General features: G+C 41.2%; 1 protein-coding gene across 1 annotated transcript in view; it reads right to left on the bottom strand.

Moving 5' to 3' along the window:
* Nucleotides 1-1,470: 1,470 nt before the first annotated feature.
* The window catches only part of ABLIM2 (actin binding LIM protein family member 2), a 130,663-nt gene continuing 111,662 nt past the window's right edge, over nucleotides 1,471-20,471 (bottom strand). The window contains exons 17-21 of the mRNA XM_020805785.3: nucleotides 6,735-6,793; nucleotides 5,634-5,688; nucleotides 4,594-4,601; nucleotides 4,084-4,164; nucleotides 1,471-2,534 (exon numbers count right to left, since the gene is read on the bottom strand). Coding sequence (XP_020661444.3) covers nucleotides 2,421-2,534; nucleotides 4,084-4,164; nucleotides 4,594-4,601; nucleotides 5,634-5,688; nucleotides 6,735-6,793 — 317 coding nt within the window. The 3' untranslated portion in view covers nucleotides 1,471-2,420. The remainder of the gene's footprint in view (nucleotides 2,535-4,083; nucleotides 4,165-4,593; nucleotides 4,602-5,633; nucleotides 5,689-6,734; nucleotides 6,794-20,471) is intronic.

Genomic DNA, 20,471 nt, shown 5'->3' on the forward strand with positions numbered 1-20,471 from the left:
TTACGTTCACATTTAACTTTTTAGTTAACTTTTACGTAGCTCGTTATTTCAGTGGACACATCCTGTGTATGGAGGCAAAGCAAGGAGGAAGGCCCCTGCCTGTTCTTTCCCTGACCCACCCATACAGTCTCTCTACTAGTGGAGGGTAGATCAATTAGCTAAGGTTGTGTGGCTCGGCGAGCTAGGCACCTGGCTGTGGAGCCAGAGGTTGGGAGTTCAGTTCCCTATTGAGCATTCCCAGAAGAGCCAGCCCTGGACAAGTTGCGGAGTCCCAGGATGCCCCCAGAAGAAGGGAACAGTAAACCACTGCTAAGTACTTTCTACCTAGAAAACCCCGGAAAGGGTCAGCGTGGAAGCACACAATAAATATGGCTCACACTCCATTGCCCCACCTAGAAATATTGTTGCCCATTCAAACAAGAAAGATCACCTACCGGGCTGGTTTCTGCATGATTTCCCCCCCTTGAGAGAGAAAGATTTTCTTATACATTTGTCTTTTCTTACTCAGAGAATTTTACATGGAATCCAGACTTCATCTTTGATTGGTAAGCTTTCTAAGTTTTTCCACAGTTTCTTCCATTCTTGTTTGTACCAGGAAGAAAAAAAACTGTTAGAAGGAGAATAGCTGCACAATGTCTCATAGGGTATATCTCCCTTTGCAATTTCATTCCTTTGACTTCAGGCAATGATTTATAATCACATGAGGACTTGCATGAAGTAAATCACAGTGGCATTTACCTTCATGTTACAGTTTTGGCATCATAAATGGGTTTCACTTCTTTTTACTTAACACATCACTACTGACTCTCCATAACTCAACTTGAACACGGTATAGCTTACTTCAGAGCAGACATATGTAGTATGGTACCTTTTATTCATTGCTTTGAAAGACTGTAAGTTCTAATCACCAGATTCCTATCAGTGTGCTTGCAAATGTTCTGTCACTGGAGAGGTTTCCTCACATACAAAGTCACATGTAAATAGATGTAAATTAACAGGATGTTGTTTTTATTACATGGCATGGGAACTGGATTCCCCCACCTCATCTACCATTCATTATAATCATATATTCTTAAATAAGGCAAAACTGGAGTAAAAGTAAAGGTAAAGGTTCCCCTTGACAATATTTTTGTCCAGTCATGTTTGACTCTAGGAGGCGGTGCTCATCCCCATTTCCAGCCATACAGCCAGTGTTTTGTCCGAAGACAATCTTCCGTGGTCACATGGCCAGTGCGACTTAGACACGGAACATTGTTACCTTCCCACCGAGGTGGTCCCTATTGATCTACTTGCATTTGCATGCTTTCAAACCGCTAGGTTGGCGGGAGCTGGGACAAGCAATGGGCACTCACTCCGTCATGTGGATTCGATCTTACGACTGCTGGTCTTCTGACCCTGCAGCACAGGCTTCTGCGGTTTAGCCCGCAGCACCACCACGTTGAAGAAACTGGAGTAACAAACCATATAACATTTGTTACAAAACAATATTTTTAATGTGGACACCAGTGTGTGCATAGAATCAAGATTCACTACACATTCTTTGTATCAGAGTGAAATGTAGAAAAAATAGAAATAGACAGAATTGCACAGCTTTATGATATTTCAACACAAGAATGCATTTACTTTTGTGAAGTGGAGAATTAATTTCTATATGAACTCCAGCTGAATCAACCCAAAGTACTTAGATATGGGGAAATTTATCCCACTGAAATAAATAGTTCACATGTTTTAAATCAAGCACTTTATCTAAAATTGATTGTAGGTTGAACAGCCTCTACTGTAGTCTGACTACATTTACATTACAATCCATGTTTACTAAAATAAAAGTTTTACAGCCAGTTTTGATTTGCAACTTTACATTTAAAACAGTAGCTTGCATTTAAGTGAGAGAATGAGACTTAAAGTGCTTTATTATAGATTTGCTTTTATTCCTAAAAAGATGTCACACACAAACATTGTAGGATTGACTTTCCAACATGCTTTTCTTTGGCCTTCACCACATTTGCTTCTTTTGTTTCTGGGGAAAGTTTACTTTCACCTCTGTTCTGATCTTCTACAGGTTATGCTGACTAGTGCAAAAATGGTAGCTGGACGATGATGATTGTTGCTGTTGTTATTGGTGGTCAAATGACTCTTGGTTTTTTTTCTGATTTAAAATTACTTTTTTTGCAAACAAGCAGCAGCTAAAGCAATCATTAATTTAAAGCAAAACACATTATATCCTTTGGAGACCCCGTAGAGACTGAGCTATTTATCTGGGATCTGGGCCACAAAAAGGCTGTGTTTCCCTCCTTTCTCTTTGCCTTTGCTTTCCTAACACAATAAAGCTGGACAAGAGGTCAACAGTAAGTGCACATGAGAAGATGTGGCAAGTGTGCAGTTTGTTTTTAGTAAGCATATTCTTCTATATCTATGGCATACTAGAAAAGCAAAGCCTTTTTCTTTAGCTCATTCCTTTTCCACAGTGCAAGCCGTTCAAATTGTTCAATGCTCATTTTAAAAACATCTTGAAACTCTTCAGGGGACAGGTGCCGCTTGAAAAAAAAAAAGAAGAAGAGGAGAGACCATAAGAATTTCTAAAGTGGATCACCTTCCCTTTATAAAGTGTACTAGAAAGAAATTGACCAAGATTTTATTATATAAGTATTTGGGGAAATAACTTCAGCCATATACAAGTTCTAATTAAATACACATTTATTAATTACCTAAGTTTATTTATATATTAACATTCAAACCATCAAACTAAAATATCATAAAAACCATAAAGATAATATATAAATAGCAGAATAAATAGAACCAATCTCTGGCTAGATAATAAAATAATAAAACATGAAACAACAGCCAGATGACAAAATATCTGCATATTTCTTACAAGAAGAAAAGATAATTGTTCTTTTTGTATCTTCAATTATTGTCAATAGAAGATACATTCACTTAATGTCCAAACTTGGTGGTTATTCTGAATAAGCCAAGTTAAAACAGCACTTTACAGTTCTGGCTTATTTCCCCAAACCAGCAGCGGGCAATGCCAAGAGGCCCAGAAACCACACACATCTGCCCCTGAACACAGGAGGGCTGCATCACTCCTGTGCTCCTCACCCTTCATTTTTTTCTTACAAATCTAGGGCTCCAAGCTAAAAAGACATTTTTTGCCATCCAGTGGCCAAAATATCTATTTAAAGTTCTCTTTTTTTGGAAAACTGTAGACATGGAGAGCAGAGGTGCTAGACACACTCAAAATATGTCAAAATTCCCCCATGCCCCCTAAACGGAACAAGGAGACTTACATGATTCATTAAAAAAAATAGAGTGTGGGAATATTGTCAAGCCCTAGCGGCATTACAGACTTCTTATTGCTCAACTCTTTCCTAAACTTAACAATAAACAATAGTTGGATGGAAATAAGAAGAAAGTATTTCTTCCTCACACTCACTCCAGAGGTGGAGAAGAGGGCTCAACAGCCTTAGGGTTGCATAACACAACACAAAACCATATTTTAGTAATAAAACTAAACTAGATCACTATCTACCATGACAAATCAAATCTAGAAGTCTGCTATGCTGAAAAAAAAATTACTGGACACATAAAACACAGATATATTTCCCCAGAAAAGACTATGGTAAAAAATCTAGGTGTTATATTTTGAGGTGGGACTAAAGATAACAAATGGTATTGAACCTGAAAGCTGAAGCATTTATAAAGTCTATCCCAAGGCCATTATAAATTGGCCCCAGATGCAGCTGGTTCAGCACTAGCTCATAATAGGAGCTTGTCTTTAGGCCATCAATCTCTCTCTACTACCATCTCCTCTCTTGCCTAAACATCACTGTGGGAGACTCTTTGTTTGACCTCCGTTACATATGGCATGGCCTATGAGCATCTTGGAAAATCTATCATCTACCCATCTTTCCATCTGATGCATTTTACAGGTGCCTCTACATACCTTAGGAACATCAGTTGCCATGAAAAATGTATCTTTTATTAATTCTACCAGAAAATAATTTATGCCCATTCTGAATCCATGTGAAGGGATTTCATATTTTAAACTATCTGTGAAAAGTTATAAGGAGAGATCTTTCTTACCTCCAGCCTCGTTCTGTCTACATCCTTTGGTAATTTCACCCGAACTCTGTTTGTTACAATAAGTGTTTCATACGGATAGACCTATTATATAAAACAAACAAAAACAAAAGCGTAATGTATGTTGCCTAGAAAAAATTAAATTATCCCTTGTCACTGTTTTTGTTGTTGTTTTTACATAAAGGGAATACACAGAACATTGTTCAGAAGGGTTGATTCAGGGCTGGCTCAGGACATTTTCCTGCCTGAGATGAAGATCTCCCTGCCCTTGACATTGTGGTGGGCTGGCAGCAGACACATACTTCACCACTGGCAATGAGACAGTGCACCTGAGGGCAGCAGCCACCATTCAGGAAAGGAAAGGTAGGTTGCATGGGGCCACAGAGCGCTGTCCTTCAGTCTGTCAATGCTTCTTCCCACTTCACTGCTGCCTGAGGCTCCTATATCACTCTGCCTCAAGGCGGGGCCTATTAGAGATGATTCTTAACTTCCTTGTGCCCAAGCACTCCTTACCGTGTATTCTGTAAGATACAAAAGAAACAACAATAAACACAAAAATAGTTAGTAAATTACAGCAGATCTAGCTGGTATTAATATACTATCTTTGAAAATCATTATTTTCTTGATACAGATTCCATTTAAAAGGTCTGCTCTGCAGAGTCACTTCACATTGGGGCTGTAGAGGCTCCTTGGTCTCTTTGTACCATTCAGTATACCAGTCGAGAATACACAGTTAGTGTAAATATAGCAGCACAAAGTGTATGACTCATGGCTGTTGTGTTGGCATATGTATCCTCAGGAAAGGAAAGCCAATTAAAAAGACCATTCAATAATACTGTGGCAAAGTGGAATAATAGCATATGGAAGAGCTTTTTGTGGAGCAGAGAGAGCACTGATATGGAGCATTTTTATCTCAAAACCAGTAGTCCCCAGCATTTTCTGACCAATGTTCAGCTGAAATGTCTGGGATCCACTTCTGCCCCCATCTTTGCATCGTATGCTGGCAGTCTGATACCAAACTGGCAATCACTGCATTAATCCAAAGGCATTAAATTTTAAATTCATCTGCACTATACAGAACAACCTAATGTTTGCTTTATGGTTATTAATGCAGTCCAGGTTGAACTTTAAAGAGACAGATATTCCGGGACAGATATTGTAGGAATCTGGAGGAAGGAAGCACGGACACTGCTGAAGAGGGGCATGAACCACCGGTTCCGCAGTATGGCCCAGTTTGCTTCCTGGCTGAACAGCTGATAAGCAGAGCAGTGCCCCATCCTCTCGAGCAGGCACCCATTTGGAAGCAGCACCAGGAGGAGGAGGAGTGCTGCTGCTGAAGTGGGCACCTGCTTGTGGGGGGGGGGGGAGGTGTGGAAACACTGCTCAGCTCTTTGACTGGGAGACAAACCAGGTTGAATCACCAAACCAGCAGTTCGTGCCCATCTCTAGATACTACTCACACAGAAGAGGATCGCCTTCCCCCCTACCCACCCCTTTCTGTGGGAAAGCAGAAATGGGACGCTTGTGCTGACTCACAAGATGTTAGAGTATACCTCTCTTTCCCCAGGCAGCATCCTGGTCAGCATCATCCGGGTTCATATTGGCACCCTAAAATATAAAAAAGATGGGTTTGTTATTAAATGTAAACATGTTTTTAGTACTGATTTTATTTACCATTTTAAGAGTAAAATGCTTGCTTAATTCTTTTAAAATATTTGTATACTTATTGTTTTCTAGTCTCCAAATATTGTCCTTTCAATGGTGTAAGTTGCCTTGGGTCCTTTTAAGGAGAAAGGCAGGATAAAACATTTTAAATAAATAAAATATGAACACTATTGAATATGAATTCAAAATACGAATTTAATTGCTCTGTAAACTCATAAGGCCTCTTTATCACTGCCACTTGGCACTGAAGACTCAATTGTTTTGAGGCATATTTTCTGGCTAAATCTATCACAATGGAGCTGGTTTTAATTAATTTTACTTCAGTGTCCTTTTAAATTCAATTATGATGACACGGAACTGCTCTATGCACCTTCCCTGGAAAACCTGTACTGGAGGCAGAAATAACCTGACAAGTGCCACTGGGTAGCCTAGTAGTTGCAGTGGCATCCATGGGTATTGCGTTGAGGTTCTAAACCCACCACCTGGAAGTAAGTTCCACTGAATTTAATGGGGCATATTCTATGTAGAGATTGCAGAGTTTATCATCTTACTGAAGTGTGAATTCATTATTATTTGATTTTGTTTCTTAATATAGAGGACTAATACTTTGTTTACTTTTTATTGGCTGTCTAGCTCAAACCTGGTATGACCAAGTTTCAAATGATTAATGGTAACAATAATGACAATGATGATGAAGCACAAAGCCTGATACCTCGAAGAGCCCCAGTGAGAGGCAAAAAGTCTAGAACTGAAGGATAAATAAATGTCGGGCTAAACTATAAGAGAAACTGGCTCTGAAATGAGACGCAGAACCTCCTTCCTTCAGTGACAAAGGACATTCACTTTTTTGCCATTACAAATTTGTGTGAGTTTGTTTGGTGGCTAATAATGGATTGGCTCATAGACTTCACTTGATTGTACTCCTAAGCTTATCAATCTGACCAAACAGAACATTGTGTATGTTGTTAGACATTTGTAAGTCTACCTACATGGTGTAACCCATTTTTCCCATAGTCAGGAAGAGATGCAGATTTGGAATATGGAAATCCTGTGAAGACAAAGAGAAGAGAAATACATTGTTCTACATGTGCATTGATTTAAAAAAGCACAACACATTTCCAGTATTCAAGTGATATGCCAGATAAGAAAGAAGGCAGAATAAACTTTATATATAGGTGATCTTATGTTATTAGCTGCAAAGATTCTATCACATAATTAGACTCCACTCTGGTATGGAAGACTGAAGATGCACTGAATTTCCAGCACTGGAGTAAATGTAAAGGAGCAGGATAGTAGGAAAGCTCTCTGCCCCTGCAGATCGCCCCAATATCTTCAGCCAGCATGCCCAACTGAATGGAGAGTCTCCATATGTAGCAGACTGTAACAGGCAGCCCTGATCTCACCTGTCCGTCACAGCTGGGCAGTGAATCATCAGCCAATGGGGTGACGGAGGGTGGGGCTGAAGAGGGAGGAGTTGGAAGAAAAAGGGGGTGAAGAGAGTGTGAGAGATCAGATCTGGAGTGTGAGAGAGAAAGAGCTTGTTTAGAGGCCTGTGTGCCGAAGTGTTCAGTGAGGGAAAGTCTGTGATTGATTAAATAAGAAACAGTGATTGATATCGTGATTAGCTACTTGTGATTTTCATATTTTATTTTGTTATTTCAATAAACCTGTTTTGTTTTGAAGGAAACCTTTGTCCTTCTTAAATAATCATTACAATTGGTGGCAGCGAGTGTGAAGTGGTGTGGTGGGCATTCTGATTTGGGGGTGACATCAGAGTGGCCTGCCACGTCACAATAAAATTGGTGGCAGCAGTGGGATTCGAAGATCCAGTGAAGCCTTGACTGGAAAGGTGCCCAGAGCAGGGGTCTTTAGTCAGGGACGTCTGGGTGAACGCGTGGATAACCTTCTAGGACTTGTCTCACGGGGAGCGAGTCTAGTAGAAGGGCGCAGGACCTCAGATTGGGGACTCAGATAGGGAAGCTCTGTGGTGACCATTTCTGTGGAGACAGTTGCCCAAAGCAAAATCTGTGGCGTTTGGCTAGCTTGTCCTGAGTTTAAGGGAAAACTCTGAAGGGACAGAGCGGAGCCAAGGGCAGTGAAGCTGAGGGGACTCAAGACAGCTAAACCTGGGACCGGGTGAAGCTGTGAATTTAAGTGTTTTGGGGCCTGAAGCAGAAAGAAACGCTGCTTTAGTGTGAGGCCTAACTGGAGGACAGAAGCCTAAAGAAACAGTAGCTAGCTTACCAGTGGATGAGTGCTGGGGGAAAGCAGCAACATTATAACACAGAGACTCTCACTGACAGAAAAAAAGTGTGCTTTTTAAAACGAGGCCTGAAAATTGAAATATAAGCCTGAGGAAAGGAACATGCCTTTGACTAGGGGGAAGAAAACTGAGCAGGTGCCTTGTGAAACAGCAGCTGGGTCAGATAGTGAAAATGGGGATGTTGAGGAAGGATTTACCTCAGCTCAGGAGGGAGAGTCCCCAAAGGAAGACCTAACAGAAGTCAGAAAGTTAGAATTGGCTCAAGCACATGAATACAGGTTGAAACAGCTAGAAATGGAGGAAAGACAGATGGCCTTATGAATGGAGAAAGAGAAAATGGAGATGGAGAAAGAGAAAATGGAGAGGGAGAGGGAGGAAAGAATGAGGCAGAGAGAAATGGAGGCACAATTAGAGAAAGAGAGAATGGCTTTTGAACTCAGAAGGCTAGAATTGGAAAATCAAAACAATAATAACAATAGGGGAGCCAACTCTGAGGGGAGTCAGTTATCTAAGGCAGACCTGAAGAAATTCCCAATTTTTAGGAAGGGAGATGATCCAGAATCATTCCTTGTGATGTATGAAAGAGCGTGTGAGGATTTCCAAGTGAGGGACTCTGAAAAGATGATTATATTGAGATCCCAAATTAGCGGAGGCCTGGCTGAGATATATGCGGAGATGACAATCGAATTAATTAAAAATTATACGGAATTCAAAAAGTTAGTGTTTGCCAGGTATGGCATAAACTCAGAACATCTGAGATAAAAATTCAGGTCACTAACTAAGAAACCTGAGGAGTCTTACTCACAATTAGGAGCAAAATTATCCAGATACTTAGACAAATGGCTGTTACAGGAGGGAGTTCAGACAGTTCAGGATCTGAAAAATGTTGCGGGGTTGGAACAGTTTTATTCTCTCTTACATGGTGAACTAAAATATTTGGTCAGGGACAAGAAACCCCAGAATTTGAAAGAGGCAGGGGAGATCGCAGATTTCATTTCCCAGATACGAAAAACCAGCTTTTCTGAGGGAAAAGGTGTGAGGAAAACTTGGGAGGACTCAACTAAATATCCCAGAGGACAATTTAAAAACCAGCAGAGGGTTGGTGGCCATTTTGTGGAAAAGTCCTCAGAACAGAGCCAAGCCAGTGGGCAAAATTTGGAGGGAAAAGTAGGAAAAGGTGCTGGAAATGATCAGTGGGATGTTAGAACTTGCTTTAAATGTAATGAAAAAGGTCATATTGCGTCCCAGTGTGGTAAAAACAGAGAAAATAGAGAATTTTTACCACAAAAAGTAAATTTAAGCAAGCCTAAAGCTGTTTACTGTGTCCAGCAGAGACAAGTTAATACACCAGCGGAGGAGTCAGTCTCCATGGCAACACAAACTGAGTTTTCTACACCAGATGATAATATGGAATCTCATACCCCTTTTGCAGAGATTAGGCATTGCTTTCTAATTAAAACGGATCAAGAATTATTTAAAACGGCTGGGGACAATATTTGTGTTTTAGATAACAAATACATGGCTCTGAAAGATTCTTGTTCACAAGTAACTCTATGTCACCCAGATATAGTACCTCAGAAATACATTTTAAAAGAAGAACACATGGCTGTGAAGGGAATAGGGCAAGAAACTGTTATTTTGCCTGTGGCTGAATTACCTATTCAATATCAAGGATGGCGGGGACATTGGCGCGTAGGAATCTCCTCACAGTTGCCATCGGCCGTTTTGATTGGCACAGACCTCTCTGAGCACGTTAAGAGAGTTTTAGTTCTAACACGTTCACAACAGGGGAAGTAACTGACAATAGAGACACAGCTGAGTTATTTACACATGATATTCCCCAAAACAATACGTTCTCTCAAGAACAACAAGCAGATTCCACACTAAAATGCTGCTTTGAGAATGTGTCTGAAATACAGTTAACCCCTGAAACACCTGAAAGGTTCCACATTGAACAGGGATTATTGTACAGAGAGACACTGGTAAACCCCAGGAAAGGAGGGGAGGATATACAAAAGCAGTTAGTGGTTCCTGTAAAATACCACCAGAAAATATTAGAAAGAGGACATTCAGATATATTTGCTGCTCATCTAGGAGTTAATAAAACCAAAGAATAGCACAACATTTCTATTGGCCAGAGATGGGAAAGCAAAGGGAACAAATTACAATTAAATTGGGCAGGACCATTCAGAATTATTGCCAAAATGAATGATCTTAATTACATCATTAAAGAAGATGGAGAACCAGACAGGAGGGTGGTTCATGTGAATATGATTAACCCATATTATAGAGAGGAGAATAGGGGGTTATTTGCCATGAAGGAAGCTGACAAGGAGAAACACGATTTGCCTTATTGGGAAGGGAGAGGGCAAGTTAGATACAACCCTGAAGAAGTCATAATGAGCCCTTTACTTTTCCAAGAGCAGCAGAATGAATTGACATCCTTAGTTACCAAGTACCAACATGTTTTCTCTGACAAGCCTGGGTTAGCCAAGGGAGTGGTGCATAAGATAGATACAGGAGGTGCACCCCCACCAGCTATTACTTCTTGCGATGCTACTGAACTAACACGCAAGAAGAGTGCAGATCGTATCCAGTGGACCAGCAGCTACGAGGAGGCATTCACAAGGCTGACAGGGACGGTGATGACCATTCCGGTCATAAGAGTTCCAGAGTTCCAGCGCGAGGTCACCATCGTTGCCGATGCGTCCAACACTGGGTTAAGAACTGTGCTGAGCCAGAGGGACAGCAACGGAGAACATCATCCTGTGGCGTACCTGAGCGAATATCTACAGGCAGGCGAGGATCAGCTTTCGAGTGGTGAGGGAGAGTGTCTTGCAATCCTTCATTCTCTTCGCAAGCTTGGACCTTATGTGTGGGGAGGACATTTTGTCCTGTGTACTGACCATTCCCCAATATTGTGGCTAAGGACTATCAAAGCCAACAACAGCAAATGGATGAGGTGGGCTTTGATTTTACCGGACTTTAACTTTGAGGTTCGAGTGGTCAAAGGGACTCAGAACTGTGCTGCAGATGCCCTTTCCAGAAGACCCGAGGATTGAAGAGAGAAAGAAATAATTGGACTTTTAATATGATATATGTAATAAAAGTTTGATGGGCTTGTACCAGGTAAAATTGCTATTGGTTATATGAGCAAATGTTTAAATGTTGTATCTAATTGTTAATAATATGCATTAAGGAACGTTGGAAATGGTAAAGTATGTAAGTGTAAAATATAATGCAGGTAAGAGGTTTATTTAAGGGTTATGCAATTGTTTGATATATCGATTGTTTAATTGATATGATGTATGGTTGTTGTGCTCTGTGTTCATGAGAAGAAAGCACTTTAGCTTTTCTCCCATGAAACAACTTATTAAGGGGGGAGGTAATGTAACAGGCAGCCCTGACCTCACCTGTCCGTCACAGCTGGGCAGTGAATCATCAGCCAATGGGGTGACGGAGGGTGGGGCTGAAGAGGGAGGAGCTGGAAGAAAAAGGGGGTGAAGAGAGTGTGAGAGAACAGATCTGGAGTGTGAGAGAGAAAGAGCTTGTTTAGAGGCCTGTGTGCCGAAGTGTTCAGTGAGGGAAAGTCTGTGATTGATTAAATAAGAAACAGTGATTGACATCGTGATTAGCTACTTGTGATTTTCATATTTTATTTTGTTATTTCAATAAACCTGTTTTGTTTTGAAGGGAACCTTTGTCCTTCTTAAATAGTCATTACAATTGGTGGCAGCGAGTGTGAAGTGGTGTGGTGGGCATTCTGAGAGGCCTGAGTTGGGGGTGACATCAGTGTGGCCTGCCACGTCACACAGACTATTGTGTCCCACACCAGATTACTCAGGGTAAAGAATACATCAAAGGGCACAACAATGAAGTGCTCTACCCCTATACTAATTTCAACCTTTAAAAATATTGTAACATGCTTTCTTTGATTTTAAGAGAATGGATCAGGGCACAGACATGATTTCAGATTTAACTGTTTGTCCAATTCTTGGGGCAAAATAAACCTAATAAAGAGAGATAGGTTCCCTCAGATTTTTCTAGATAAAGAGAAAGCACAGGCTTGGTTATAAAGGTTTTTAAAAGTACTCCCAAACTTTGGATGCCCTATCTAGACATTGAACCCATAGAGGAATGATACTAGGAAAGTATTCAATCAATATCTACATTGATCTCATAACTTACCACAAAAATTGTGCCAATATTGCCAATTGTCCCATTGACACTACACTGGCCGAGCTGTAATTTCCAGAAGACTTATATTTTCTTTTTTAAAATATATATATTTTTATTCATTTTCCATTGGGTCAGGGAAGATCATAGGGAAGGGGATTTGGAACAAGGTACTGGGGTAAATAAAAATTACAGAATGTTGTAGACATGAATATATATACTTATGACTTTTACCAATATGTTTTCTTACTAAGCTTACTTCACACTAATCTTGCCAACTTTTTCTAAGCCTCTAAGATCTATAAGTGTATCTTCTTTCTTATAATTTTAACCCATTCCTGTTCTCATCTCTCATCCAATTATACAAAGTTTCCCATTTTTTTCTAGCCTCAACAATTTCCTTGTCTTTTAATACTTCGGTTAAAATATCCATCTCTGCTGCTGTGAAAAAAAATTCTATTAACTCCTGGATTCTTGGAGTCTCCTCTTTTTCCAGTATTTGGCATATAACATTCTTGCTGCTGTAGTTACATGATCAAATATCTTTCTTTTGCTATCGAATGTGGTATTATATTCAACAAAAAAACAATTCAGGTTCATATGGAATTATAGAGGACATTTTTTGTAAAATCTCATGGACTAGTTTCCAAAAGCTCTTAACTTCCCTGCAAGTCTACCACATATGATAAAAACTACCTTTTTTTAATTTGCATTTTCAACATTTGTTTGATATATTTTTGGTAGTTTTCAGGTGTCATATACCATTTATAGAACATCTTTATATATATATATATATATATATATATATATATATATATATATATATATATATATATATATATATATATATATATATATATATATATATATATATATATATATATATATATATATATATGTATGTATGTATGTATGTATGTATGTATGTATGTATGTATGTATGTATGTATATGTATATGTATGTGTATGTGTATGTGTATGTGTATGTGTATGTGTATATATGTGTATATATGTGTATATATGTATATATATATAATACATTTCTATGGGGGGAAGCATGCAAACTCTGTAGAGGAAACATAAATAAATAATACTGACTGAAATCCTGTTGCTTAGTGTAGTAAGTCAATACTAAGGTAAGTCCACTGAATCAGTGGGGACTTGGAGAATCATCTCTCTGTAAGTTCCATTGATTCAATGGCCTAATCTAGTTTTGACTTCCATTGCTAATCAACAAGCTTTCAGACTGTGTTGAACAAATAAAATTTCGATAATTTTTAACAGATTATTCTCATAGCATTACATTTATTGATGGCATTTTGGGCCGTTTGGCTGGAAAAATATCAAATTTAATGTTTACATTCAAATTAATATGCTATTTCCATGCTCTGCAAGTGAAAACTTCACTTGCTTATAGCCAGCAATTAATAAGTCCCTGTGCATGCCAATTAAAGTGGAGTGTTAAGCTCTGTAACAAAGCAAAAAGGATTTTACTATTATGTATATTGAAGGGAGGGACGTGGTTGCGCTGTGGGTTAAACCACAGAAGCCTCTATGCTGCAAGGTCAGGAGACCAGCAGTCGTAAGATCGAATCCATGCGACGGAGTGAGCTCCCATTGCTTGTCCCAGCTCCTGCCAACCTAGCAGTTCGAAAGCATGTAAAAATGCGAGTAGATAAATAGGTAGCACCACGGTGGGAAGGTAACGGCATTCCGCATCTAGTTGCGCTGGCCACGTGACCACGGAAACTGTCTTCGGACAAATGCTGACTCTATGGCTTGGAAACGGGAATGAGCACCGCCCCCTAGAGTTGGACACGACTGGACTAAATGTCAAGGGGAACCTTTACCTTTACCTATGTTGAGGGGGGATATAGGAAGACAGACAGCTAGGATTCCCTAGTGTGCTCTCTGTATATATTGTTTGCTAGGTTGCTTCTTCACCAATAGATTTATACTGACAGTCTTAATTTCACTTCCTCCCACACACCCCTCTCTCTCTCTCTCTCTCTTTCTCTTAGCCATACAACCACCAGCAGCAGATTCCATCTTTTTTCATTCCCAAATATGTAATTCACTCTTATAACTCTTCTCTTCAATGATGGTTCTCAACAAAATCTACATAACTTCTACATAGATCAATGCCATGGAGAGTAAAGAAAAGAGAACACTACTGGATAAGTGACTATATGACAATGGCCTGCAAGAGTCAATCAATAATGAAATGCCCCCCTTTTAGGACCAAAGTTCACCATGATTTCTATCAATATAGAGAACTTCTTGTCCAGCAGGCTGAGGCAAAGAGGAAGTCACAAAGGAAGCAAAACCAGGGAGCTGGACAGGGGACAGATTGGATTTGTCTCCAGTGTGGAAGGGATTGTCACTCTCGAATTGGCCTCCTCAGCCACACTAGACGCTGTTCCAAGTCCTCCATACAGAGCACGATACCATAGTCTTTCGAGACTGAAGGATGCCTACTACAACATCCAAGAAAGAGCTGTTGCATCAGCTTTGCCAGACACATAACTGTGATACAGTCAACCCTTGACTTACGAACGGCCCTATTTACGAACATTTCAAACGGAAAAAAGGTGTGGGAAGGCAGGGAAAGTGGGAAATTCAAACTTTCAGTTAGCAAAGAGGCTGCTAGTCTTGCTTCCTTGCTAGTCAAAGTGGTTAGAGAGCTGGGAGAGAGACCTGGGATTGCCTGGTATTGTCATTTTAAAATGTTACATTTAGTTTAAAAGCTGCTTGTTTGGGGTTAAACCGTGCTTGGGTGAAAAGGTATTACTGTTTGAGTTGAAACCTGCTTGTGTAGAAACATTAAAGCTGCTTGTTTTGCTTTAAAAGCTGCCTGGGAAGCCTTTCAGATCAGTGCCGATTAGCTGTTAGGCAGGGAGAGAGAGGGGGAAGGAGTGGAGAAGAACACAAAATGGCTGCTGCCTGCCTGCTGGGTGCCAGTTTTTAGCTGTTTGGTGCTCTTTTTCGGCTCCTCAGGGGGCTATCATGGGACTGTGAGGAGCCAGGCTCAGTCTACAGTACTTGGTAGGTGACTTTCTTTTAATTTTTTGAAGGTTATGACCTCCCCCCCTAGGAATGCATTAATTAATTTTCAATTCATTCCTATGGGAAATTTGGATTCAACTTACAAACTTTTTGACTTATGAATGTCCTTCCGGAATGGATTAAGTTTGTAAGTTGAGGGTTGACTGTATACTTTATATTCAAGGAACACACAGAGGCTGCCACCAGAACAGGTTGGTATACAAATAATAACAGTGGAATGGAGCAATTGCACAATATCTTCTGTTTATAAACCTCCCTGGTAATTTTCATAAGCAAAACATAGATACATATTACACTTCAATAGTCACAGTGCTGTCTGGGGATATGCACTTAATGATGACAAATGAGAAACTGCTAAAATAAGCAAAAAGCTTCCAACTATCCCTTATTCATTCATAATAGCAAACTTCTCCCACCTTTATTTATTTAAATTATATGCCACCCACTCTACCCAAAGGTCTCTGGGCGGCTTACAACAATTAAAATACAATATGCATTTTTAATGAATGCATTAAAAAAATCTGATTGGCAGAATTCAGCACAATATTGGACAAACTCATACTGAACACCTGTCCGGTCTAAGAGGCCTATGAACAGTTTATCAAGGCAGTGAAAAAATCATTCTGATTGGCTTACCCCAAGTAAAGTTTATATCATGCAAACATTTCAGCAAATTAAGTAGCCCATCTTCCCCCCATTAATGGCAGATCTGAACTTCATCATAGAAGTTAGAACTTAAATGTGAAAGAAGCAAGCAGCTGGAGACGTTAGAATTCCATTTAGCTTAAACAAATTGGAAAAAGCTCTTCACAGCTCAAAAAATGTCAAGTCAGCATGCCTGAACAACATCTGCATATATAAAATATTTTGGCACAGTAAAAAAAAGTGGCTACTTGATTTCTTTAATAACTGCATTTACTTTCTCAGGTTCCTGAAAATCTGGAGAAAATCACAAGTGATTGCTGTTTTGAAACCTGGTACAGTGGTGCCTCGCATAGCGAGGTTAATCCGTTCCGGATTAACCTTCACTATGTGAAAACTTCGTTAAACGGAAAGCAAAAAGCCATTGAAACGCATTAAACTTAGTTTAATGCATTCCAATGGCTTCCGTACTCACCGTTCAGCGAAGTTCCTCCATACCGCCGCCATTTTCGCACCCTCGGTAAGCGGGGCGCGAAACTGGCGGCCATTTTGGAACCGCCGATCAGCTGGGAGGCAGGCTCTTGCAAGGAGGGAGCCACCTCCCTCCTCTGCAAGAGCCCGCTGCCCAGCTGGGTAGAAATGCCAGCCGGCTCTTGCGAAGGAGAGCGGGGACCTCCACCTCCCTCTTTCACAAGAGCCTTTCTACCCAGCTGGGAGGCGGGCTCTTGCAAGGAGGGAGCCACCTCCCTCCTGTGCAAGAGCCCGCTGCCCAGCTGGGTAGAAACGCCGGCCGGGTCTTGCGAAGGAGAGCGGGGACCTCCACCTCCCTCTTTCGCAAGAGCCGGCCGGCGTTTCTACCCATCCTGGGCTTGGATCCGCCCCGTGCTCGGCTGAGTGCGGGGCGGATCCAAGCGGTGGCGGCGGCAGGGTGGGGTGGGGGTCCGGAAGGCTTCCAGGCAAAACACTGGAAGCCTTCCAGACCCCCCTACCCTGCCCCAGCTGCCGGGAGCCGACCCGCGCCGCCTATCCCAGTCATGCTAGGATGACTGGGATAGGCAGCGCGGGGCGACTTCAAGCGGCGGCGGCAGGGTGTGTGTGTTCCGGACGGCTTCCAGTGCTTTGCCTGGAAGCCTTCCAGATCCACCCTACCCTGCCCCCGCCGCCGCTGAGAGCCTTCCGAGCTCTCAAAGGGGTTCTCTCCAATGTCGGAGGGGGGCCCTTTGAGAGCTGGGAAGGCAAAATGTCGGCAGTCTGGCGGTGGCTTCGGGGTCCTTCCGAGGCCGCCACCCACTGCCGACATTTTCCCCCAGCTGAGCGGTGGGAGCAGTCCTTCAGAGGCTCCCGACGGTCAGATGGGGGAAAATGGTTGCCTATGGGGAAAAATCGCAAAGCGATTTTTAACCATAGGCAACATCGTAACGCGATCGCAAAAGCGATCGCAAAATCCGCATCAGTATGCGGATTAATTGTTAAACGGTGCACTTGTTAAGCGAGGCACCACTGTAAAGAATTCACATATTCAAAAAATTTCAGGCCAATCACTGTCACTTGTATAAAGACCTGAAAAAAATTATTCTTAACCATTGAATGGAGGTAGTGGATCTACTCTGCATCCAAAAATAGGCTGGCTTTAAACCTGGGAAATATTTTACAGCAACAATTTAACCCAACATATTGATGATAGATTTGAAATTAGGAAGATCACAGGGGTAGGTTTTATTGGCCACGTGGCTACCTATGTCAGTGTTCATTATCAAATCTTACTGTAAAATGTTATAATACTGTATAACCAAAGCTTATAAGGTAACCAAATCAGCAACAACAATTTTGTAAAATTACAAATTTTTCATTAACTTCAAGAACAACACAGTCTATGGGGGACTTAAAGGAATGGTTTGCCTCTGAGCAGTGCACAGGATCCTGTTTTGTTTTACATCTGCACCAGTGAGCAATCAGTTTCTCAAAGCACCAACAGTTTTATTTATGCTGACAATCTGACAGTTGCTGCTCAGTCAGAGTATTCAGAAGATGGAACATATCTTAAATGGATGCATTAGAAGAACCTGGCACATATTACGATAAAAAGCTACTTCAACCCAACACTGCTAAGTCTCAAATATGTGCCTGAAAATCAAGCAGGCCCCATGGAAACTTCAGGTTATCTGAAAGGGCATCCAGCTAGATCATTGTTTTGCCCCCAAAATATCTGTTACTTTGGATCATATACTGTCTTATAAGAAACACCACTAAAGTGTGAAGCAAATGGTCTCTGCAAGGAACAATATTCTATGAAAGCTATTGGGAACCAGGTGGGGCATACAGCCACTAAAACTAAGAATCATTGCCTTAGATGTATGCTATTCCACAGGTGAATAATCCAACATGGTGTGATCTATGGTTGTTGCTGTTTAGTCGTTTAGTTGTGTCCGACTCTTCGTGACCCCATGGACCAGAGCATGCCAGGCCCTCCTGTCTTCCACTGCCTGGGTCAAATTCATGTTGGTCGCTTTGATGACACCATCCAACCATCTTGTCCTCTGTCATCCCCTTCTCCTCTTGCCCTCACAATTTCCTAACATCACGGGGGTTTCCAGGGAGTCTTCTCTTCTCATGAGATAGCCAAAGTATTGGAGCCCCAGCTTCAGGATCTGTCCTTCCAGTGAGCACTCAAGCTTGATTTCCTTTAGAATGGATAGGTTTGTTCTCCTTGCAGTCCAAGAGACTCTCAAGAGCCTCCTCCAGCACCACAATTCAAAAGCATCAATTCTTCGGTGGTCAGCTTTCTTTATGGTCCAGCTCTCACTTCAATACATCGCTACAGGGAAAACCATAGCTTTGACTAAGCGGACTTTTGTTGGCAAGTTGATGTCTCTGCTTTTTAAGATGCTCTCGAGGTTTGTCATCACTTTCCTCCCAAAAAGCAGGCATCTTTTAATTTCATGGCTGCTGTCGCCGTCTGCAGTGATAATGGAGCTCAAGAAAGTAAAATCTGTCACTGCCTCCATATCTTCCCCTCCTATTTCCCAGGAGGTGATGGGACCAGTGGCCATGATCTTAGTTTTTTTGATGTTGAGCTTCAGACCATTTTGCACTCTCCTCTTTCACCCTCATTACAAGGTTCCTTAATTCCTCCTCACTTTCTGCCATCAGAGTGGTATCATCTGCATATCGGAGGCTGTTGATATTTCTTCCGGCAATTTTAATTCCGGTTTGGGATTCCTCCAGTCCAGCCTTTCACATGATCTATTCTGCATATAAGTTGAATAAGCAGGAGGACAATATACAGCCTTGTCGTACTCCTTTCCCCATTTTGAACCAATCAGTTGTTCCATATCTGGTTCTAACTGTCTCACATATAGGTTTCTTAGGAGATAGATAAGGTGGTCAGGCACTCCCATTTCTTTAAGAACTTGCCATAGTTTGCTGTGTCCACACAGTCCAAGGCTTTTGCATAGTCAATGAAGCAGAAGTAGAGATTTTTCTGGAACTCTCTGGCATTCTCCATAAATCCAGCGCATGTTAGTAATTTGGTCCAGCTTGTAGTTCTGGGAGTTCTCGGTCCACATACTACTGGAGCCTACCTTGTAGGATTTTGAGCATAACCTTGCTAGTGTGTGAAATGAGTGCAACTGTACAGTAGTTGGAGCATTCTTTCGCACTGCCCTTCTTTGGGACTGGGATGTAGACTGATCTTCTCCAGTCCTCTGGCCACTGTTGAGTTTTCCAAATTTCCTGGCATATTGAATGTAGCACCTTAACAGCATCATATTTTAAGATTTTAAATAGATCAACTGGATTGTCATCACCTCCACTGGCCTTGTTGTTAGCCAAGCTTTCTAAGGCCCACTTGACTTCACTCTCCAGGATGTCTGGCTCAAGGTCAGCAACCACATTATCTGAGTTGTCTGGTATATCCAAATCTTTCTGGTATAATTCCTCTGTGTATTCTTGCCACCTCTTCTTGATGTCTTCTGTTAGGTCCCTACCATTTTTGTCCTTTATCATGTCCATCTTTGTTCCTCTAATATCTCCAATTTTCCTGAACAGATCTCTGGTTTCTCCTTTTCTATTACTGTATTTTCCTCTCTTTCTTTGCATTGTTCATTTAAGAAGGCCCTCTTGTCTCTCCTTCCTATTCTTTGGAAGTCTGCATTCAATTTTCTGTAACTTTCCTTATCTCCCTTGCATTTTGTTTCCCTTCTCTTCTCTGCTATTTCTAAGGCCTCATTGGACAGCCACTTTGCTTTCTTGCATTTCCTTTTCTTTGGGATGGTTTTTGTTGTTGCCTCCTGTACAATGTTATGAGCCTTCATCCAAAGTTCTTCAGGCACTCTGTCCACCAAATCTAGTTCCTTAAATCTGTTCTTCACTTCCACTGTGTATTCATAAGGGATTTGGTTTAGATTATATCTGACTAGCCCAGTGGTTTTTCCTACTCTCTTCAGTTTAAGCTTGGATTTTGCTAAGAGAAGCTGATGATCAGAGCCACAATCAGCTCCAAGTCTTGTGTTTGCTTACTGTATTGAGTTGCAGAGAATATAATCAATCTGATTTCGGTATTGCCCACCTGGTGATTTCC

This window comes from Pogona vitticeps, chromosome 5 (assembly GCF_051106095.1).
Source record: "Pogona vitticeps strain Pit_001003342236 chromosome 5, PviZW2.1, whole genome shotgun sequence".
In the NCBI taxonomy this organism is placed as follows: domain Eukaryota; kingdom Metazoa; phylum Chordata; class Lepidosauria; order Squamata; family Agamidae; genus Pogona; species Pogona vitticeps.